We start from the raw sequence: 24,062 nt of genomic DNA, 5'->3' as shown, positions 1-24,062 counted from the left end.
GTGTAGCAGGTCCGCTCCCACCAGGGCACATCTAGGGCAGCTAGCCGCGGTGCCCGGGAAGTACAGGTTAATTTTGTCAGGTGAAAGGTACGCCCTGTGTAGAATGTAGAATTGAATCAGTTTGAAGCGTGCGTTGCGGGGAATGTTCCTGGGGCCCATGAGTATCATTGCCCACTCCTTGTCCGTCCAGTCCCGCCCCCTGTCAAGTGCCCATTTGGTGCGTAGTGGCTGCAGAGTATTTTGCGTGTGTGTCAGGAGCGCCTGGGTCAGCCAGTGTACAACATGCGTGCCGTTTCCCATGGCATGTAGATGTTGGATCAGTTGATGTGTAGGTAGTTCTTCAGCGATACTGCCCCACCGCTGCGTGTATGCCATGATAATTGAGGCGTGCTGTAGGAACTGTCCCGCCGGGAGGCCCGTGTCAGTGGCCAGCGTCTCGAAGGGTATCAAGGTGCCCTCGGCGTAAAGGTCCGCCATGGTGTCCACCCCTGTGCGTGTCCAGTGTTCTAGTGTCGCCTCCGTGACGATGGAAGTGGTCTTAGGGGTGCCTAGGAGTGGAAGTGCTGGGGCATACGGCTTGGTGTGTTTCGTGAGCCGCATGCTCCTAGTGTAGCACCGCACTGCAACCTCTACATGCGGTTGTGACGATCTCCTCGAGTGAGCCAGGGGGTGGAATAAGGCATGTACCTGTGTGGAGGTCAGCACGTCCGTTGCCGTGGCCGTTTCCTCCAGGTTTTTTCCCGCGAGCCAAGCAGTCACCCACTGCAGCTGCGCAGCTAGGTAGTATAATTCCAAATTCGGTACTGCGAGGCCGCCCTCATTGACCGGCGCATATAGTTTCTGAAGGGCTACCCTGGGTCTCCCAACGTTCCATATCAGGCCCCTGAGCATGGACGCCAGGTCTTTGAAGACGCGAGCCTGCACATACACCGGGATGTTGGCGAAATAGTACAGAAGTCTGGGCAGGACGATCATTTTCGTCAATGCTACTCTGCGCGGGACGTTGAGCGGTAGGGTCTTCCAGAAGGCAATTTGGGATCTTATAGATGTTATGGCGCGTGTCAAGTTACCGTCCAGAACATCTGGGGGTGTTCTGTAGATATATATTCCCAGGTATCTAAATGTGGTTGGATGCCATGGCAGCTGTTCGCCGTTGATCCTAATGTCTGGGTCCGGAATATCAAGATTGAAGGAGTACGCCCCAGATTTGACCCAGTTCACTTTGAGGCCGGACATGGCCTCGAAGGACCGAAAAATATCTGAGAGTTCCGGCGGTATGCTAGTGAGATCTCTGACATACAGGAGTAAATCGTCCGCATATAGCGAGACAATGTGTACGCCGTCTGCCAGTGGGATGCCCCAGTGTGCTCCCCTATTGCGTAATATCTCGGCTAGGGGTTCTATCGCAAGCGAAAAGAGTAATGGGGACAGTGGGCAGCCTTGTCTGGTGCCGCGACGAACCCTGATGGCATCTGAAAGCAGTTTGCCCGTGCGGACTCTCACCACGGGGTGTCTGTACAACAGTCCAACTAGATCAATGTACTCCTCCCCCAACTCGAACTTGCGCAGTACTGACAGCAGGTAGGGCCATTCGACTGAGTCGAATGCCTTCTCCAGGTCTAGAATCAGGCAACACGACCTTGGCCAATCCCGTGTTGCATAAGTTTGCACCCGGAAGAGTCTCCGTATGTTGTGGGAGGTGCATCTAGTGGGCACAAAGCCATTTTGGTCACTATGAATTAAGGCAGGTACTAGGGCTGCCAGGCGACGAGCAAGAGTCGACGCCAGAATCTTATAGTCCGTGTTTAGCAGCGCTAGGGGCCTATACGAACCTAAGAGCGTTCCCTCTCGTCCCGGTTTTAGGAGGGACACTAAGGTCGCCTCGTTCATGGACAGGGGCAAGGCCGAGTCCTCCACTGCCGCTGCGTATACTCTAAGGAGCTCCGGGATCAGGATATCGGAACAGGCTTTGTAGGCTCACGTAGTTCGTCCGGTGCCAGTGGTGACCCAAGGTCATCTTGTTGGTCGTCTGTTAGGGTCAGTAGTGTTATGTCGTCTAAGTATGCATCTATGGTGGGTTGTGTCGTCTGTAGGCGGGACTCGTAGAGCGCCCTGTAGTGTGTCACAAAGGCCTCGTGGATTTTCGACTGGGTGTATACTGTTGGGCCGACTGTGGGTTGTATCGCTGTCACAGGCGTGGTACGCTCCTCACGCTGTATCAACCAGGCCAGTAGCTTACCAGGTTTGTCACCCGTGTGGTGTGTGCGGGCTGAGTGGGCCGTGTAGTTAATGTTTTTCAACCTGGCGAGCAATCTGTCATGTTCGGCCCGCATCTCCAGTAAGTCAGCGTGCGTCATTCTAAGTGTCTGAGGTCAGCTTCTAATTGCCGTCGGGAATGTGCCTGAGCGCCCAGGCATTGTCCCCTGAGGACCACTTTAAAAGCGTCCAATTCTATTTGAGGTGTTGATGCCGTGCCAGTGTTGTCCTCAAAGTATTGTGCAGTTTGTGCGTTTATGGAGCCCCGAAATTGGCCGTCCAATAGCAGGTCGGGTTGTAGCCTCCACGTTGGGATCGGGGCTCGTGGTTGTTCCCACAGTAACTCTAATGTGTGCTGGTTATGATCAGAGTGTGTGCGGCCCATGTAGGTGGTGTCCGTGACATGTGGCAGGATTTCACTGGTGACCATATACCTATCCAGGCATACATGTAGGGCGTGTGCTCCCGAATAATATGAATATACTCTGGAGTGTGGATTTCGGGTGCGCCATGCGTCATGGAGATCCCATTGTGCGGGCCTGGAGTGTGCTCGCAGTGTTATATGCCTGCGAGTTAGGTTGCGGAGGGTGGGAGCGGTCCAGTGTTAGGTCCAGTGAGCTGTTATAGTCCCCACCGAGCACCTAGGGGACCCCATGCCAGGGGGCCAGTGTGTGCGACAGCTGGGTAAGGAAGTCCGACAAGCCTGTGTTGGGCGCATACACTGATGCCAATACTAGTGGGTTTCCATCCAGCCTGCCGTGGATTACTACATATCTTCCCCCAGGATCTATGTGTACGTCCAGCGTGGTCCATGGGGTGCCCGGCTTAACCCATACCAATGTCCCTTTGGCATAAGACGAGAAACCTGTAGCATATAATTGTCCGCGCCATCTGCGGCGTAGCGTGGGTGTCTCAGTGCCGCTAAGGTGTGTTTCCTGCAGAAGGGCGATTTGTATGTGGTGGCGTTTGAGGTACGAGTAAATTTGGTAACGCCGGGATGGTGTATGCATACCCCTCACATTCCACGTACAAACTTTAAAGGCCGACATTGCATGTACATATTAGCATCTCCCTCCTAGCCGACCACCGCCCCCCCCATGGAACCCACACATGCTATCGAGCGAACATTCCTGCTAACAATCAGAATAAATTGGCACACCATTTCGTTTAAGACCAGCGGGGGAAAAGGGAACATGGCTAAAAGAACAACTAGCCAGCGAACATAGCAAACAGTCAGAATGCCAAAAGGTCGGACGCAAAACGTGCTCCCGTCCATACTCTCTAAGAGAGTAACCAAATTGTAAGTCTAAGGGGCTGGTTATGCTATGCGCACTCAGTCAGTAATATCAAGTCAATGATGGTGTTGTGGGAAAGCCCACTGCCTTCCCGGGAAGAGCGTGCCGGTCTAGACCGCTCTGGCACGCAGGGAGCCCCATTCATACATGCAGCAAGCATTATACGTTACGTGATCCAGTCGAGCCGCTACTAGGCGAAGTGTCTCTGCAGCCGCATCCTGGTAGGAGGCAGGCACCCAGTGTCAGTCAATGGCGTTCCACCCATCGGGGTGACCCCTGGTGTGTATCCATTGCTAGTCCATCCCTCAGGGTTGAGGGGGCCACCACCCGTCTGTTCCGGTAGGGTATGGCTCCGAGGCCATCCTGGTGGCGTTGAGCAAATGTTTCTGGGGTTGCCTTGCACATCGCTTGGTTAGCTTATATAGTCCGCCGTTTGGGGGGTGACATCCGGTCGTCCTTCCGATGCTGGGGATAAATGGCCTCTTCGTCCCTGGGAGATTCCTGTGTGCCGCCTTCCGCCGCGTCACTCTGCGCTGGGGATCTACTGAATTCCATCACCAGGCGAAGGGCGTCCTGCTTCTCCTGGTGCGCGGTGTCCGCTGGGGGGGGAGTCCTCGTCTCGGTGTTCGCCCCTGCCCGTGACCTCTGGTGGGGTCGACGTCTCCTTCTGTAGCCTCCGGGTTGTCGTCAGGGCGTGGATCCCGTAGTTGTTCTTGGGTCCGTATCTACTCCACTGTCCAGCCATGATTCCACTTCCGCAGGGTCCGTAAAAAAATAAGTTCGTTCTCCAGCCACTACCCTCAGTTTCGCGGGGAACAGCAGGGAGTATTGCAAGCCCAGCTGTCTCAGGCACTTTTTCACTGCCATGAAGTCATGCCGTTGCCGCTGCACCCATATGGTGTAGTCCGGGAAGAACATTACCGTTGCATTTTCAATCCGGACCTCATGGAGCTTTCTCGTTTCGCGTAGTATGGAGTCTCTGTCTCGGTAATTCATCACGCGGAGTAGCATGGGTCTCGGATTGGAGCCCGTTGCCAGGGGTTTGGTAGGGACTCTGTGAGCTCGCTCTATTAGGAAGTGTGGGGAGAGAGATCCCTCTGGCAGAATGTCTTTCAGCCACCGTTCCATGTGTTCCTCCGGAGATCTCCCCTCCCATTTCTCCAGGACCCCGACCAGGCGTACGTTATTTCTGCGTGTCCTGCCTTCCGCATCCTCAGCCCTGTCCTCCAGGAATTCCACCCTGTTCAGTAAGTCCTGTATTTGCTTGTGCGACTGGTCAGTCCGGGGCCGAAGCTCCTGTATGGTGCCTTCAAAGGTTGTGGTGCGTTCCGCCAGCTTCTTATGGTCCGCCCGTAGGTGCGTCAGGTCCACGGCCACGCTGTCTATTTTGGCAGCCAGGGAGGTGCGGGTCAGCTGCATGGACTCTTCCAGCCTTTCCATTGCTGCCAGCATTGTGTCGAGCTTTGCCGCTGTTTGGTCTGGGTCCGTGCCTTTCCCGGATTTATCCATTTTGCCTTTTGAGATCGCGCCTCCAGTCCCAGTGCGTGTTCTAGGCCCGTTAGACATCTGTACCACGGTATCGCTCCCGTGCCAGTAGTGTGTCCCGTCTCCTGGGGGCCTGCCGATGCGTGGGCTTACCGAGTGTCAGGGCAGTAGAGTACCCCTCGGTGTGCACTGTTTGTGTGTGTGCAGACGTCCGTGCCCGCGGCTTCGTAACGGCGGTTCTCAACCTCCGGGGACCGTTGGGCCGGTGTCACACCAGCCGCGTGTGGCGTGGGGTCTAGGTGTGCTTCCCCTCGTCGTGTCTAGGCGCTGCAGTGGGCCGTGCGGGCCGTTGCGACGCACACTTGATGCGGGTGGTACTGTGGCCACCGTGTGTCCTCGGCGAGCCGTGGTCCGGTCGTGGACAGGAGCTTATTCCTGAAGATGGAGTGGCGCAGATTGCTTCACTGGTGCGAGGTGAGGGTCAGCCGCGTCCGCCACCCAGTTGCGCGCCTCTTTCTGCTAGTGGCAGTACTGGGCCAGTCCCACCAGTCGTTGTGTGGAGGGGCAGGGTCCTCGGGGGGGTGCTTGCAGGTCCCCGCTGCTGGTGGAGCAGGACTCCCCCGCCTACCTCTGGTGCGCGTCGGTCCAGCCGGCTCCCTCCAGGCGGTCACGAGCTGGTGACCGGTCAGGCATGGGGGCGGGAGGCACCTGTTGCGTGGGTCTTCAGGCCGGGCCAGGACCGATCTCTGGTGTCGCCAGCACTCCGCAGCACCTTGTTGTCACCTCGTGCGTAGGCCGCAAGTTCAGGCCTACCGCGTGTGGCGAAGCCGCGGTCTTTCCTGATTGCCAGTCCGGGTTGGGTGCCTCGCGGGCGGCCTCCGCGCCGCAGAAGTCCCGGTGCTTTTCACGTTCACCGATCTGTCCCAGAGTTGGCAGGGTGGTGAAGGGAGACGTCCCTGCGCAGCTCCGGCAGTTTTCGGCCGGCTGCGAGCGGCGGTTCCACGGATAAATGCGCCGGGAAGGGGAGCTCGGAGCGGAGCTCTACCCAAAGTCGGCCATTCCCATTGCGCGCTTAGCCACGCCCCTCACCACCAAAGATCTCATGGCCCACTGTATCAAATGCAACTAATAGCTACAGAAGAAGGAAGACCGAGACACTGCACCTATCAACCACTACTCGCCTTGGTTACGCTTTTTGCCTCATTTACTCAGTGTTTTAGGGACAGGACACAACTTCAGTTATTTGCTTACATTTATTGATGGGTGGGGCAAATAATATGTCTGTTATATTTAACTTCTAATCTGTCCCCAAGGTAGAAGAACAGCGCTCAGTGTTTGCAGAAAGGAAAAGAAACATTGAAAGTGGTCGAAGGAAGTAAAAGATCACTTAGGGAATAGTTTAAGGAAAATTCGGATGACAGTATTTATTGAGATCATGAATGAATTAAAGGGCATTTACACAGCACACAGCTACTCAGAATAGAATGTCCTGGCGCTGAAGACTCACTCAGACATGATGCTGCCCCACGGGGCGAGAGTCCCGGAGTTAGTTCCGGAAAAGCCAGGTTTTAAGCATTTTCCTAAATGTGGTTACATCGGGCAATTGCCGGAGAGACAGAGGTAAGAGGTTCCAGGCATGTGCACCCTGCACCTGAAAGGAGTGGCCACCTGTGTGGACGCGGCATATCTTAGGAATGGAAGCCAGATTCAGTGTAGAAGACCTTAAAGTTCAAGGAGGCACATAGTGTTTGACTCTCCTTCTTGAGCAGGTAAGTAGCGATTTACTCCAATTACAATTTTTATCTGGAGCGAGGTGTGTGCTTAGCAGAAGCGTGAACTGTGATGCTTCTGTGGATAAGGGAGTCACTCAACGGAGAGTCCAGAGCGAGATTGAATGTGTGAATACTTACCAAACAGACTAAAATCAAAAATATCACTTACATTAAAAATGCAACAGTTGTATTAAAAACCTTAATAATTTGTAAAATGTATGAGCCAAAAGCATAAACATTATTTGTAACCCAAAAAATATTTCAGCAGTGTATTGTGTGACTTTCAATAATAAAATGTACCTGAGCCTCATCTTCTTCTATGAGCGTCTGCAGGGGGCCGCCGGCACTCAACGCTTGCCTGAATGGCTCTACCTGGTAAACGGTGACGTCCGCCTTAGTAGGATCTATGTTGAAATAGAAACATCTGATAAATCATACTCAAATCAAACAATGACCTGGCAGAGAAATGTTTCTAATTTACAGTGTTTCTCATTTACTAGGTGATGTTGGAAAATATTCTTCTCCTCCTCACTAATTCAGATGATCAACTATTTGCTCTTCCACCTCTAACAAGGCACAACAAAAGAATATTTCAAAATCAATGCCAGTGGAAGAAAGAGCAGATTGAGAGGTCATTTTGAGTGAGATTTTGTTAGCTGAAAATATGGATAGAGAGGTCTGTTTCTTCCACAATATAAAAGAGACCACATGATATAACATTGAGACATGACAGCCTGACTCTTTGTCCACAAATGAGACATGCAGAGTTGACAGCATGGATGCAGTAAAGTTATGAAGTGTAATATAGTTGGGCACATCCCCAAAAGGTATAGTTGATTAACTGTATGGTTATTTTGAGCACATCTGCCACTATCATTTAGGATGCGTACGCAGCTCAGTAGCTCACCCATCCCAATTCATGGCCGTTAGACACTAGGATTGGTGATAATAATAACACGGTCATAGCAATACCAACCACACTAATAATTCTAATAATACAAAGAATAAAAATAATACTACTACTATGGTTACTGCTACTGCTAAATTACTAAATATGATATTAGATGTCTTATTAGCATTAGTATTATTATTATTATCATCAGCATCATCTTGAAGAGTTTGGAGCATGAGTATGTAGTCTTTGAAGGTTTCTAAAGCAATTTTGACTGCTAAGGACCAAATGTAATCAAGTGAATCAGTTACAGATACTTTACGACCTAGAATCCATCTAAAGAGCTCTTTTATCTAAATGGTACCAAGAGTGGATGTAGATATGCAAGAAAATACCCAATAAAAATAACAAAAAAATCTAAAGGTGTCTTCAGCGCCACAACACTTGACATATAGTTACAACTATATAGTACTGTCAATTACAAGACAGTTTTTGCTTGTTAGTGTGCTATATGGCCTACCATTCTTGCTTAACAATCACTGGTAACACCAATAGGTCTCATTTTTTAAGCTATTAGTTTTGCCATATAGCATTTTTTTTTTAAGTTAGAAAAATGTGGCCACTGGTGCATCACAACACACATGCACACATTATATGACACTACATGCACAGGCACCCTGGCGCTGTAGCAGCCGTTATGACTTTTCGTGCTAAGTTTCATTTACCATTCGAAGAGGGACAAACTCCATTTTAGAATAGTACGTTAAATTGCAAAAAACTGCACAGGAGCGTAAAAGCAAATAAGTGGGTGGGTAAATACCGGTCTTGAACTGCTGGGCCCTCAAATTACTTTTCTTCATTTTTTTTTAAGGAACATGTAAAAATTAAAGCTAAGAGGTAGGGGAACAATGGATGAGTGAGCGGACGTGAGAGGGAGGAGAGGGAATGTGAGGGGGAACACAGCGGAAAGGGAGAGCAGTGCATGTACTATGACAAGCAGCGCAAAAAAATGAGTACACAATGTACATTCAAGTTAAAAAAATAATAAAAAGTCTTAAAGAAACAATTAAGCCAGAGCAAAGGGGGAGGCAATGGATAAGGGAGGGTAGTGGTAAGCATATGGGGAGTGAGGAAGAAAGCGATCACAGAAAGCCATGTGCTCCATTGAGCACAGGAAGGCAAATGAAAATGAAAAATAGTTTCCTGTTGTCAGCATTGTAAACATACAACTCATCCTATCAAAAGGCTGCTAAAAAGGTAATACTCCAGGGGCAGGACAAATGCACGAATATGGAGAAATGCCAAAAAAGTCAAGAGCACCAACTAAGATAGACAAACCTATCCATGAGCAATGGGCTCACCTAAAGCCCAATCTGTGTATTGATGTATTGGAGGCAGTAAGTCTTCGACAGAAGGGGGCTACAGCCATCTATAGGCATGCTCTAAACATTATTTCTGTCTACTAAACTCTCTGTTGCATCTAGATCAGCAAAAGTGGTGTGTTCTTAAACGTATTACCTTTTACAAACTTCATCTTTAAAAACAGTTAAAGACATCGGAATGGATATTTAAAGAAACTGTACCTGTGACTGTTTGCTCTTCTTGCCCAGTGAACTCATTGATACTTTCAGAGTCACTATCGACGTCCAATATCAGGTCCTCTCTGCTGGGTTTCCGCACCCCTTCAGTCTGCCTCGACAATAGTTTAAACTGTAACAGAAAAATGTAAACTTTATTCCCAAACACTTCACCTTATGTTTGTTATTATGTTAAACTAGACTACGGTCAACATAAAAATGGCTTTAAGACTTTCAGTGCAGTCAGGTTGGACTAAAGTGCCATTTTTAAGGGCTCAAAAAAGACACAAGTCTGAAATTGAACATGAACTCTTGGTTGATATTATCATATTGTAGAAGTGCCTACATACTCCCAGGATGACTGGAAGCGTGTCCGAGTTCCCAAACCCTCTACGGTATAAGTTGGACAATTCAGCCATACCTTAATGTTTGGGTCACAGAATGTGGTTTTAATAACCCCTTTGATACTTTGAGATTTATTAATATGGGATAGAGAAGGACCTGAAGGCTCAAATGTTTGGATTACTTACCAGTAATCTTCATTACTCTGATTTCAAATTCAACGTCCCACAATTTACGTTCCCTCCCTCTCTCTTGCTCTTTTAATGAGTGGTTGTGTAGACTTTGTATGTCAGGGTGTGCTTTGCCCTTGTCTCCCTTGAATAGTAAAGGGGACAGGGCTGGTTTATCTTTTTTTCTTTAGCATGTGCTTGGTAGGTGTGGTAGTACTGAGTGCCTCTCCTGACGGAGTGCATATAGTAAGGAACAGGATGAGGAATAGATGAGGAGGTAATGGATCTTAAAATTCTGTATTACAAGTCACATGATGCACCTGCTCCTGGAAAGAGAAATATTTCACAGCATCTCTAAAAAAGAAAAACTAGAAACTAAAAGGTTGTACACGTTTTAAACCTTGATTTCATAGTACCCTTGGTTAGCCTCTGTGAAGCTGTGACTGACACTTCCTTCAGAAATGGTGACTCACTGAACAAGGTATTCCAGTCCTCATCTAACCAGCCGCTTCAGCACCATTAGCTGTTTAGAAGCTTACACTAATGCACCTCTTGGGGCTCAAGGATAACGTTACCAATCCACGTACTGTCTCCCCTTCATTATAAAAGCATTGGTTAAAAAAACGGTTTGCAGGATTTATTGAAGATTTCTGTATTGGGAACAGCCCCAACACCCACCGACCACGCAAGCAACCTAGGGGTCATCCTAGACTTCGCCCTCTCCATGACTAAGCAGATCAACGCAGTGTCCTCCCCCTGCTTCAACACCCTCCCGCATGCTCCGCAGGATCTACAAGTGAATTCCCACCGAAACGAGAAGAATGGTCACCCAGGCCCTCGTCAGCAGCAGATTGGACTACGGAAACGCCCTCTATGCAGGAGCCTCGGCCAAACTCCTGAAACGGCTGCAACGCATCCAGAACGCCTCTGCACGACTGATCCTCGACATCTCTCACTGCAGCCACATCACACCCCACCTGAGAGACCTGCACTGGCTCCTCGTCAACAAGAGGATAACCTTCAAACTCCTCACCCACACACACAAAGCACTCCACAACACCGGACCAGCGTACCTCAACAGACGACTCAGCTTCCACACACCCCCACCCGCCAGCTCCGCTCCGCCGACCTCGCCCTCGCCAGAGTCCCCCGCATCCGAAGAGCGACCTCCGGCGGCAGATTGTTCTCCCACCTCGCCACCAAAACCTGGAACACCATCCCCACCCATCAATGGCAGACCCAAGACCTGCTGACCTTCAGAAGACTCCTCAAGACCTGGCTTTTTTTAGCAGTAGCAGCATCCCCCTCCCCCAGCGCCTTGAGACCATCACAGGTAAGTAGTGTGCTTTACAAATGGACTTATTGATTGATTGATTGATACCTTTACAATATTGACGTCTGCTGGTCCTAGCCAATACCAACTTATCCTTGTCCATATTAATTGCTCCAGATTGCTTTTAGAGTCATTCCTCTCATAAATAATCCTATTCTTTAGAAAAGTCATCTATTTAGTTTTGGGAACATCTAATAGCCTTACTTGGCAAAATTAATAGAGTTGGCCATTGTGGAGAAGGTCAGGATTTTTTAAATGTCTCCAGGTTTGCTGGCTGCCCTAGGGTTCACCTCTTCATGACCAATTAATGGCACCTAGCAACAGGATCTGCACACCGTAAGGCCTTTCAGTTGCATTCACCAGTACTGACAACAAAGTCTTCCTTAGCAGCCTGTTTGAGGATTAACTGTGAGCTTCCTTTTTTTATTTTTAAGTTGTTCTGCTGTTTCCAAGTGCTAGGTCTCCCCTGTCTTTCTCTGTTGTATTCTCTCTAGTGGGGTGCGTTATAACCTTCTATATTACCTGTTCTTTTTCTCTATTAACGTTGCCCTCGTTCCTCTGATTAGAAGTGTGCAACATTAACATTTCATGGGTGCATTTTGCAAGAATCCTTTACATAAGAATATATTGTTACCAAAACATTACATGCTTTGCTAATTGTTGGGCAGTTTTGAAAAAGTCACAAGGTTTGTGGAGGTAAATCTTTTCCACGTCACATACCACTACATCTGATGTGATGTCTCCGGTTTCAGTCTTAAGACAAGCACCCGGCAACTTTAGCCGTGTGCCCCAGCTAATGTAATCAATTCTCATAAATACAAAGACAGTGGCCTTTGGTTCAGCCTCCTTCAACTATCAGCTTGTTTGGATCATGCCATTCATCTATTGTTTTTTTAATCAGTCCACAAGAGAACTGCTCGTTTACACAATTTGAAAAAGAACCCATCTCCAGCCTCACTTGTACAATGCAAATCAGTTGAACCGTGTAGTATTAAAATATTCTCTAAATATTTCAAAGGGTGGCATTGAGAATAGAGGCTGTACTTCCTATACATGAGCCCTGTACACGTGCATCTTTTGAAAGTCGCCATTAGTGAGAGTAAACAACAGGTGTCAGGCACTGGGGAGTTAAAGGTCACTCAATTGAGGCATGTGACAATCACATAGCGGTTGCTGTGCAATGCACCACAAGTTTTTAGGTCGAGCATTCAGGACCTCTTGTATATACTTTAGTATATACTTATATGTGTATGCAAGGGAGAGAGGCAAAATTAAGGAGAAGAATAGTAGCATCTTCTCAAAATCTCATCTAAATCCTTGGTGGAAATAATATACTAAAAGTAAATACACCCATGCTTAACCTCAGCCATGCACTTTAGTCTGTTTATAATATGCATTGCCCCATGCCGCACCATAGTTGCCCAGACGTGGCTATAAAGACTGGAGACAGAGCATCAAGAGTGATGCAGGAGGTGAGCTGAGTTGGCCGGCAGCGAGGGAACGGTGGTTGCGGGTTCTCCCCCCATCGCATTTGTTCCTGCCACCCGGCCCCGTGGTAGTGACACGAGGCCCCAGGAACCAGCAAATCCTGACCGTAGGAGGTGTGAGTGCCCCGAGTAGTACTCGAGCCCCCGATGTGGACGAGGGCAGCGGCTGAAGTATACCCCCCAGCCTTGCGGTGTGCTGGTTCACTGGGACTGGACAGAACTGGCCTCGCTCTTGAGGCCCTTCACCATAAGCCTGGAGCCCTTTGCCTGCAGTCTTCGTGGAGTTCCCGGCCTGGTGTCAGTAGGGATTGCAGAAGACTATCGATGTAGATGGGCCCCTTGATAGTAGTGGACCGCAAAGCGCCGCAGAGTGCGTGATCTTTTTCCAGCCCTGGACCCATAGGGCACTGTTCTACAGTTGGGACCCTCCTGCCTAGTGGTGGAGACTACATGAAACCCTATTCAGTTGGCGGGCTCGCACCTCACTTCTCTGGCAGTCGCGGAGACCAGAATAGTGTCCCCTGTTTGAGCTTTGAGTGCATGGCTTTCTGGTGGACGTCATCCCCCAGCTGCAGCTTGGAAGGTGCTGGAGGTAGAGGCCTTCGGACTGGATCCTCGCTGGACTCCTGCTCGCCGGTGATGCAGGCAACTGCCTATATCTCTGCTACTTCGTGGATGGCCCCGATGAACCCAATGGTATAGCGCAAGCTCTTGTGCTCCCAGCTGGGCTCCGCTTTGGCTTTTTGAGATGGATGGTTCCCCTATCTTTGCCACGGAAGTGTCCGACCTAGTTCTGGACCACTAACCGGTCGCACCCTCTCACATGCTCTTCCCCGCCAGTATGTCTGTGAAAAAGATTTTAAAAAATAGGTCCCTCAAGGAGATGTTTGTAAAACAAGGCGGGGGCATCAGACGATAGACTTCCACTAGCTATAGGGGAACACCAGGCGGACTCCAAGAATGTGGAAGGCCCGGTCACCAAATCCTTTTTGGAAAATCTCTTCATACTTACACGCAATGAAGGGGGAGCTCTCCACGGACCTTCGGGAGGTTCACCAGGACTTGGAGGAAGTAGGCGACAGAGTGGGAAACAAGCCAAGAGGAAGAGATGGGGTGGCTTCAGCAGGAAGTCCTCAAACTCAAGGAAAAACACGTAGACCTTCAATCCCACAATGAAGACGTAGAAAAATTGCTCCCGCCTGAACAATGTTCGCATAAGCAGAGTGCCAACTCACGATGAGGGCCCAGATATTAGAAACTATGCTACAGACTTTTTTCAACACATCCTGGGCCTCTCCAATGAAGCAACGCTGAAACTTGACCATGTGCACCATATGGACACGCTGAGGCCAGAGAAGACCCTACTCAAGGATATTCTAGTCTGCGTCCATGCCTTTCAAACAAAGGAAGACATCCTGCGTAGAGTCCAGAAATCACAGGCAGTTCAGTTTAGGGGTCCCTCTCCTACACTATACCAAGACGTGTCAAGGATCACCCTCCAGAAGAGTTGGGGTTGGTTTACGCCCCATCACCGGCCACCTGCGCAAAGCAGGCATAGTGTACTCTTGGGGCCATCAATACCGAATTATCTTCCGCTCGATGGCTCGCTACACTAACTTAGAGCCCTCAATGAGGCCTGTTCCATAGTCATCATCACAGAGTCCCTAGTGGAGCAGTGAAATGCTTAACTCCCGTCCCCTATATCAAGACATGTAGGAGATCCGGATGGCGACACAGCAGGAGTACCCTAACTGGAGTGAAACCAAATTTAGAAACCATGGCCAAAGAAAGACAAGCTATACTAGAAACACTCTCTGGAGAGAACACCCCCTCTGAGGTCTCATGAAGGCAAAGGACCCAATGCTGAACACTGACTGGCAGCCAGGAGAGCTGTACAACAGTGGGATTGGAGTGGTCCAGCATCCACAATGGTACCCTTTTCACTGCTCTGTCCTTTCAGGAGTCTGGTTCTCCTGAAGCGGCTACTGTACCAACTAACCCATCCATGTCTGGTCATTGTTCCACAAATGTTGTTTCACTTTGATGGACTTTTGTCATAGCTTTGCTACATTTTTTGACTAGTTGTTCTTAAAATGTTTCTACCTAGGTTTTCTTTTCCTTTATAGACCTCCGCTCCAACTGGGCCCAGTGCTCCCATACAGAGGCATTCCAGTAATTCTTATTTTCTCTTTTTCCTTGTATTGTCTATACTAGAGCCTAGGAACCTGGAACACCACACAGCTCTCTCTATCCCTGAACCCTGACCCGAGAGTGCCCCTGTAAAGCGAGCAGCAGTGCTGTCCCTTCTGGAGCAATCCGGCGGTGACATATGCCTGATCCAGGAGACCTACCTACTATCCAAAGAGACCTCCTGTCTGCAGTTCTGCTGGTTTCCCTGCCAGCTATGGTCCTCACGCCCCTCAAAGAAGAACGGGGTAACTATCCTCCTCTCGCAGAAATGTAATGGCAAGATATCAACAATTTCAGAAATCACAAGGCGCCTCCTAGTTGTAAAAAGCAATGGGGCAACTGTAGCTTCACCCTGGCCAACATCTACGCCTCGAATGAGCACCAAGAACCTTTTATTCTCAGCTCGTTAGCAACAACCCTCACTACCCTTGACGTGGCCATACTGATTGGGGGGGACATAACCCTAGTAATGGATCCCACTCTCAACCACTCCAGCCAACGTTCTAATGCAGCGGGAGCCTTTTCGTCCGAAGGCCTGCAATGGCTGGTGGACGGAGCTCTACGTGATATATGGCATCATTTTCACCCCTCCTCCAGGGATTATACCTTCTAGTTTGCGGCAAATAAATCATACCCCCGCATTTACCACTTCCTCACGTCCTTGGCCCTTGTAGCTAATGTTAAAGAGATGAACATAGAGCCCCGATCCCTTTCCAATCACCCCAATCACCTTGACTCTGCGACTCAATGTCTACCAGCTCAGTGCTTCTAAATGGCGACTTTACGATGCACTGCTGCAATCCCTTGCCACGTTTAGGGCTGTGCATACAGCGCTAGCAGACTACCTCAGCAACAACAACACCAGTGAGATCCCCATGCTGTCTGTTTGGGAGGCTCTAAAGTTTGTTGTTAGGGGTAAATTTATCACCATCCCTGCAGCAGAGAACCAGATCCGTCTGGAGAAATGCCAGCAACTAGGACAGGTGGTCTCAGAGCTTGAGCCAATCCATAAATGCTCGAGAGTCCTCAGGGTTTGGCAAGAAATGGAGAATCAAAGACTTCCTTTCAGACGCCATGACCTGGATAGGGCAGAGTATGCCCATTTGCGCCTCAAGCACACATGTTATTTTATTACCGATTGCTCTGGGCACATGTTAACTCAAAAACTCTGCAAAAAAATCCTTTCCGGAGCCGTGAGGACGATTTGCACGGCTCAGGGTGCATAGGTCTACACAGATGAGGAGATTGCCTTGACACTCAAGAATTTTTATAGCTCCCTGTACTTCGCCTCTATTGGCCCCAAAGGCGACCCGTCAAATTATCTCCAGGGGGTTCACCTGACACTTTTGCCGCCAACGATTGCACCCCAGTTAGACCAACCAATACGAATAGATGTGATTGCGGCTATCGCCCGCCTCAAACCTTCAAGAGTGCCAGGGCCAGATGAATTCACCTCCCAATTTTACAAAATCTTATCTCAGGAGTTAGCATCTCTTCTAACTCGACTTTTTAACTCATTTCTTGACTCGGATGCCCTGACAGACTCGATGCTGGAGGTGTCTATCTCGGTAATACTCTACCTGTCTAATGAACGTGGGAACTGCAGGACGTACAGAACCATTTTGCTTCTTAACATAGACAACAAAGTTTTTGCCGGGATTTTAGCCTCCCACCTGAAACAACTTATGCCGGGTTTGGTCGACCCTGACCAATCCGGTTTCATCCCTACAGGGCAATGTGGCGTCAACACTAAATGACTCTTGCACTTCATTGATATCACCCAGTGATCACAAAAAGAGGCATTATTTCTTTCCATTGACGTGGCGAAGGTGTTTGACCACGTTCATTGGCCATATCTGCTTGAGACCCTCCACCAATTTGGGTTTGAGATAAATTTATCACATGGATATGCTGTATCTATAGTGCTCTCTGGGCTTTCATCCGTGTCAACAAGATTGCATCCTCCACATTCCCTATAGAGTACGAACCCCACAGGGTTGCCCCCTTTCCACTGCTTCTCTTTGAGCTATATATGAAGTCTATGGCACAGAGCGATGGGGACAAGTCGCAGGTCTCCGGGACACACAGTTTGGCGCTGTCAGCCACACCATTAGCCTTTATGCTGATGATATAATTTTATCTTTTATCTGACTCGATGACCTCGTTACCATCCCTACCCGATGAATTACTGCTATTCGGGGAGGTCTCTTTTTTAAAGCCAATCACCAAAAATCCCAGATTTTGAACCTGTCAGTCACCCCTCCGCATGAGTCCGTCTTGCGTTCACGATTCCCTTTCGTCTGGGCAAAATAAACCATCCTGTATTTAGGTATACAGCTAGCTCCCACGCTTGCGAAGACACTGGCAAACAAGACACTCTCCTCGTGGAGCCGATAGCGTCTTATCTGTAAAGGCTGCAGTTAAAATGGCAGTGCTATCGAGCATACTCTTTGTCTTCCAAGTCATTCCACTGACTCCATCACCCTCATATTGCGCACATTGCAAATAGCCATCAATCGATTCATCTGGAATGGCAAGCAGCTGCGCCTCTACCATAAACAACTTGTTCGAAAGGAGATGGAGGCTTGGGGTTTCCTCTGATCACTCGCTACTTCCAGCTCACACAACTTCACTATATCATAGAGTGTAACCGCCTCTTCTGGGAAAAAAATTGGCCCTTCACGGACCAGACGGTCGCTGGCGCTAATATCTGGCGAGAGTGGAGGCTGCCACGCAAGCACCATGATTGGGGGCTGTACAACTTGCTGGTGACAGCCACGACAATGAAGATGTGGGATTCAGTGGCCCTGAAACTTGGTCTGATGAAGTTTCTCCCTCCAATGACGCCGATTATCAACAACCCCGACTTCCCTCCAGGGTTATCCCCTTTGACCAACTCAAGCAAAACTACTCTCTTCTTTTGACAGACATGTTCCATTTCTTAGAGCTGAGACACTAGGTGACTACCCCGAGTTACAAAACTGGTTCCTCCCCCCTCCTCACTAGCTTAAAAAAATGGCTCCTCCATAAAGATAGTGACAAGCACCTCATTGCTGAACTCTAGGCCCTGCTCTCTGAGGGTAACTCTGCTTATAAATCTAAGGGCCAAATACATTGGGCAGAGGAATTGGGGTGACCCCTCTCCTCTAAAGAATGGAATGGAATTTTCTACAAGGTACATCAAACTGCACACAACATGGCTAGTACGGAATCAACCCATAAGTAAGACTCCTACTGGTGTTATATGGCCGTTAGGGTCATTCACGACCCACAGGCCGAGGCCCAGAATTCCCCTTGAGCCCCAAGATGGGTTGAAACGTCGACGCCCACATTCATCCTACCTGGACCACGAGTCCCCGACTGTAACGTGCCACACAATAATTGAATTGTGTATTTCAGAATCAAATGTAAATTGGCTTTGTATGATAGAAATGTGGCCAGGTACAGAAAAGACTGAGAATTTTTGATCAGTCTAACAAATGGACAAACTTAACCATTTCTTTTACCACATTGTCTGAATTCTATTCACCCTCCCCACACCAGAGCATTCCTTCTTGCACGCTCCCATGGAGAAACCTCTCCCTATTCCTAATGTGTCAAATGCAGTAAGGATTATACTGTTGCGCTAAATATGATGGAATAAAACCTGTTGTAAATTAAATATTCCTTGGTTGAGGGACTTTGATAAACTGTTTGTATTAATTACTATGAGTCAACAGGTAATGGACCCAGGAAATAATTTGTCAAATAACTATTGTAGGTTGGGATTTGTTTCATCCACTGAATAAGGTCTAGGACCATTGTCATTCGTACCATATAAAATCCATGACCACTAAGTCACCCCATTTTCATAATGGTCCCTGGCACCAATCTATCTCGCCAGTTCCCGAATGACTTCTGGCCTCCTGAGACAAGGGAGAAACCCAAACCTGTCTCCTCGGTCCGCAACCTGGGAGTCATCCTCAATAACAAGCTGAGTATGGAAACCCAGGTGGCAAAAACAGTGGGGACTTGCACGGCTCTGCTACGCTCCCTGCGAAAAATTATGCCACTTCTCCCTGCACAAGCCCGGGCGTTGGTAGTCAGGTGTACGATTCTCAGTCGCCTTGATTACTGTAACGCCCTACTCCTTGAGTCCCCAGTCACGTTACTGGACCGGCTGCAACGAATTCAATCAGCCGCGGCCAAGCTGGCTCTTGGCTGGTCGAGAAGGTCTTCGGCCACAGCGGCACTGGCCGAACTGCACTGGCTACCCCTAAAGCAGCGTGTGGCCTTTAAGTCCCTCTGCATTGTATTCAAGGCTCTGCATGGACTCGGGCCCAGGCCCCTGCAAACCCTGTTTTTATGGTATACTCCTACCAGAGATCTGCGATCATCCTCGGCTTATCTGGTAAAGGTGCCCAGATACAATAAAGCCAGAACTGGGGGTAGATCATTCAGGGTCGCAGCGGCCAAATTATGGAATAGCCTGCCCATTGATATACGCCAGATCCCTCAACTTCTCCCATTCAGGAAACGCATCAAGACCTGGCTTTTCCCTTAGATTTCCTCGCCTTTATATATACCTCGGTCTCTTCTTCATTAGAGTATTCCCCAGCGCCAGGAAGCCTGCAAGGTATCAGCTGCGCTATATAAATGATTAAAATAAAAAATAAAATAAATAAAATAAATAGTCTGAAGGTTGAAAAACATGTCCCTTGTTATTCTGTTCTGGTCAGTCCCTAGACAAAACATGCTACACACAGCTGCACTGCTGGAGAGCTCATGCTTTGATATTATGGGGTTGCAACCTTTCCTTGGAAAAGAGCTATTCTATTCCAATGATGTAAAGCGACCATCTAGGCTCTAAGGTATGGGGTCTGCTGACAAAGTCCAGAGATCTTCCTTTATATAATAAACCTCAACTTACCGGGGGTGAGGGGGAGGGTGGTTAGACCTTATAGTCCTTTTTCCACTGAATGTATATAATGACATCCCCTTTCATATTCTATGGTATTGTAACATTGCTAACTGTTTTAGGTTTATGCATTTTGCTGCTGGTAGTGGCTTGTATACTACATTATAGAGCACGATAGTTAAAATAAACTTTTGAACTAAACAGTGACTCTGACAATCCTTATTGTGGACAAGTACAAGTCAGTGAGCGAAAGGGTATGTCTTTTTACCGCGATTCCTAAGAGAGTCAGGAGTGTTGTGTTCCGGGTTGCCTAATCATTTGTAGCTTCGTGATTATATAGAACGAATGAGACACTATAGCTAGTCAGGTTAGGGATTTTGGGCACTAAGGTGATAGGAAGGTACATTCCCTATACACTGATGTCCTGTTTTCCTGCGCATAGCTCTGTGTATGTGCAGAATCCCTGCAACACTGGTATCTCACACCTGCATGCATACATAGATGGAATAAGGGGCGATCTGTGGAGTGCTGCCGGGCTGTGGGCAGATAGGCTCTCATCTCCACCTCCTGTGTCATTGTCCCAAATTAGCCAGATTCTGGGAGTAGATCCTGAATGATATTGATGTAGCATTCGATACTACTATACCCAGATTCCCTGCCTATACTATGCAAGGACTATCCAGCCCCCAGACCTTTCTGTTACAATCGAACAGGGGCAGGCAAATGGCTCTAGCACTAAGCGCAGCTCACCAAGTAATCCTTTCGTTTTGGGGGACAGAGAAAATCCTGGAACATGTCTCATGGTTTCACAAATTATGGTTCACCCTGGCGATGGAGCGTATGCTACTCACTGTAGAGGACAGAGCGGCTGCTTATCCAGACCTGTAGGCCCCCTTTATCCAAATCCTTTCAACTGAAATCAGGAAAGTGACATGCCCAAAATATCTGCAGATATTACGCCTGCTCCCCCGGGAAGATACGGAAGCTACCTACACCCCCACTTATTGGTGCTGTTTACACGCACCTTGCCTCGTAGAACAGACCCCGGAGATACGTGGTATAGTTGCGTCATGCTGGTGTGGAGGAGAAGGATGAATGTTGTATTGGTTACTCTTTCTTTCTGGTTCCTACATTCTTTTTTCTTCTCTAATGTTTAAAATGATCACTTTATTGCTGCAGGCCTCCGAATTGTAGGCGTTTAACTGGGTACTATCTTCCATATGCTGATCACACTGCCCGCCATTGGTGGTAGGCAAAAAGCTGTGCCATTTACATCGCGGGCTCCGATAAATATAACTGCTGCATAAATAAAGGAGATTTTAGGGCCATTAGTGGCCTAAAATACTTTATTATTCTCAATAAATGAAACTCACAATTCCACTTTAATGGTGCGCTCCCCAAGTCACCATTTCCCTGCAGCTTATTTTGAGTCTATTCCCAGCCTTTCCTGAACTTTCCCAGAGGCTTCCAATATCTAAAAGCAAGATTTTCTTTCCCTTTTATCATTTTGTGCAGATACTCTAAATACTGAATGGTGTTTATTGTTTTTTTGTAACGGATCCAATTTGTTTAACATCTCCTTATATTCTTACTTCACAATTTTAAATGGAACTAAAGTTTGCTTTTAGGTGTTGTAATCTCCTCAAAGAATGAAAGCACGTCACATCTCAACGTCAAATCAAATTATAGCCCCCTCATGAAGTAAGGGGACATTTTAGCAGTCTGCTTTGTGATACTACCACTATATTATTAAGCAGGTGACTGCTTCCTCATACGTTTTAATCAATTTAAAGGGGAACATCTCATCCTAGTTTATTGAGCTCCTCGATAAAATCATGTACTGTAGTCTGTCGTAAATTTTTTATAAATTAATTCAGGCAAAATATTTAGTGGTGCTAAAACAGGCTTTTCCAACGAGCAGCTTGTGAGCTACTGGTAGCTCTCCAGCTATATATAAGTAGCTCTCCTGTGTGTGCAGCCCAGCCTACTCAACTAGAAGCTTCTGCTTGATTGATTTAACATATGTATACCAAAGTTTAAAATTAGAACTAGGGAAAATAAGAACATTTTCTTCTCATTATTTGTAGAACTCAGAAGCTTATGTTTGGATAAACATGGGTCAATTTTCAAAATATAGTTGAAGCTGACATTTGAGTGATAAATCATGTGGCATTGGGGCGATTATTACTGATATTAATACCCTGGTGGCAGAGGATTTGCAGCTATAGTTGTACTACCCGCACAGAGGCATTTCACATTGACAAAGTATTTTTTTACATTACTGCTGGCAGCTGTGCTTGATGAACTGAGATGATCGCTGGTAATCCTGCGTGTGGTGGCAACTAATGTAATCTAGTCTGTTGTGGTCATTATTATAACCCTTATAATATTAGAAGCTCAGGAAGGTATTCGTTGAACATAAGTAGCTCTTACTACAGAAAAGGTTGGAGACGTCTATGCTAAAATAACTGATATATTTAGCTATAGTCCATGACCACTGAGCTACTGCACACCATGCTTAAATTCAGCTAAAAAGCACAATTTGCAGCCCTCCATAATCTTTACATTTTAGTACATCAGGAATATAGCAGGGCTAATTAAAGCCTCTATTTGTTCATTATTGATTATACCTCCATCTAGCCCCAGGCTGTACCTAGCATTAAAATCCACACGCATGCCTTCTTTGACAGTTTTGACAAATCTGAGAAACACTGTAAAATAGATAAAATTAAATACAGTTTGTCTTTACCACGTTAATATGTTTTAGGTAAGGGGAGAGCAGTGTAAGCTGGTTAACAGGAAAATCCCATTGTAAGTCTCCACAAGACTTTTCCACCACCCATATTCGGAACAAACCATATGGACTCAGCTCTAGGAAATTTATGTCAGGTTAAGTCTGGAGAGTTTTTCTTTTGTTTAAATTTGTTTATTGGGTTTTACCATAACACACAGAGGATTGATATAGTACAGTTATAAAAAGAACAACATATGTTGGAGGTAAGGACAAAAAGGAGAATATCTGCTGATGATCGAGTTTACGATAGCTTTTCATACAGTACACAAGTAACATTTCTCGGTGGTACATTCTGGGTGCTACCTGTTTAGCAGGTCCAAATACTTTGGTAGACATGTGTAAGAACCTGGCTGGGTAAGTTTCCCGAGGGCCCAGAGGTATGTCTATCCCCATGCTGACGTATGGGTGCTATGTAGTATGGTGAGTGATGAATACATTCATTGATAATCATCGGCCTGTGGAACTGCCGACGGAGAGTATTAACTTCAAATTTTGGGGATGAACTGGGGAAGGTGTTAGGGGACAGCGGGGCTATGTATTGCTGAGATCCATTATGCGGTTGGTCATAGTGGGACTTCACAGTGTGATCGTATGTTTGCGGGGGGCCTTTACGGGCAGTCCTGGCTCTGGCTCTGGCTTACTGGGTTGGACTGGATATGGCATCTGCCTTAGGTCCTCGGACTTAGCCTATTACGTACTACTGTTGATTCAATCGGGGATATGTGTGGTGTTTGGGGTGGAGAGGCCTCAGGTGCTTCTGCAGGTGTGGTTTTGTGTTTGAACTGGTGCAATATCTTTGCCCACTCCAGAGATATGAGGTGTTTGAACGTTCCCTTCACTTCCTCATCCCTCAACACCTCTCCTTCTGCTGCACCCCACTTTCGCACAGCACTCACCCAGGCTGCTTCAGTGGGCCCTCCGGGGCCCGCCAATACATGGCAAGTCCCCTCTTCGGCAAAAGGATAGCTAGGGACGTGAAGCGACCCTTTACTTTTTCGGATTTCCACCTGCGGAATATCCTGAGGGCGCACTCTTCCCATGTAGTGATGTTTGTGATGTTTGTCATCACTCGGAGTGTCTGATGTATTTTGTTCCAATACTGCTGGATAGTGGGACAATCCCAAAACATATGCTTGAAGCCAGCCTCAGGGGTCTGACAACGGGGACAATCAAAGTGTGTGTCTGGATAAAAACGATGAAGGCGTTGTGGCATGAGGTACGCTCTATGGAGAATGTTAAATTGTTTGTTTTTAAAAAAGTGCATTCCTGGAAAACTTTTTGGGGTATTCCAGTGCCTTCTCCTATACCTTATCGTTGAATGCCCTTCCTACCTCATTTTCCCATGTCTGCAGTAATGTGTGCAGCGGCTTAAGAAGCAGTTAACTGATAGCCTTATAGAGCCAAGTAATTAAGCGTTGACCCACCCCCATACGCAGAATTTTGTGCAGCACTGGATGTGTCGGGAGTTCCCTCTCATTCAAATGCCAGCATTGAAAACTACTGTCTAAGAGTTGTCTATGTAGTAGACATTGTTCCAGAGGGAGGCCTTAATCAGCCACCATTTGGTCATAG

The 24,062-nt window shown here is 47.8% G+C and overlaps 1 protein-coding gene across 1 annotated transcript in view; it reads right to left on the bottom strand.

The window, feature by feature from the left end:
- Positions 1 to 24,062, bottom strand: part of LOC147707531 (dynein axonemal heavy chain 5-like) — a 1,425,553-nt gene that overhangs the window by 1,269,895 nt on the left and 131,596 nt on the right. Inside the window, exons 7-8 of the mRNA XM_086925656.1 lie at positions 9,284 to 9,410; positions 7,109 to 7,212 (exon numbers count right to left, since the gene is read on the bottom strand). Coding sequence (XP_086781782.1) covers positions 7,109 to 7,212; positions 9,284 to 9,410 — 231 coding nt within the window. The remainder of the gene's footprint in view (positions 1 to 7,108; positions 7,213 to 9,283; positions 9,411 to 24,062) is intronic.

This window comes from Lissotriton vulgaris, chromosome 6 (genome assembly GCF_964263255.1).
Source record: "Lissotriton vulgaris chromosome 6, aLisVul1.2, whole genome shotgun sequence".
NCBI classification, from domain to species: Eukaryota; Metazoa; Chordata; class Amphibia; order Caudata; family Salamandridae; genus Lissotriton; species Lissotriton vulgaris.
This window is presented reverse-complemented; position numbering and strand designations above follow the sequence as displayed.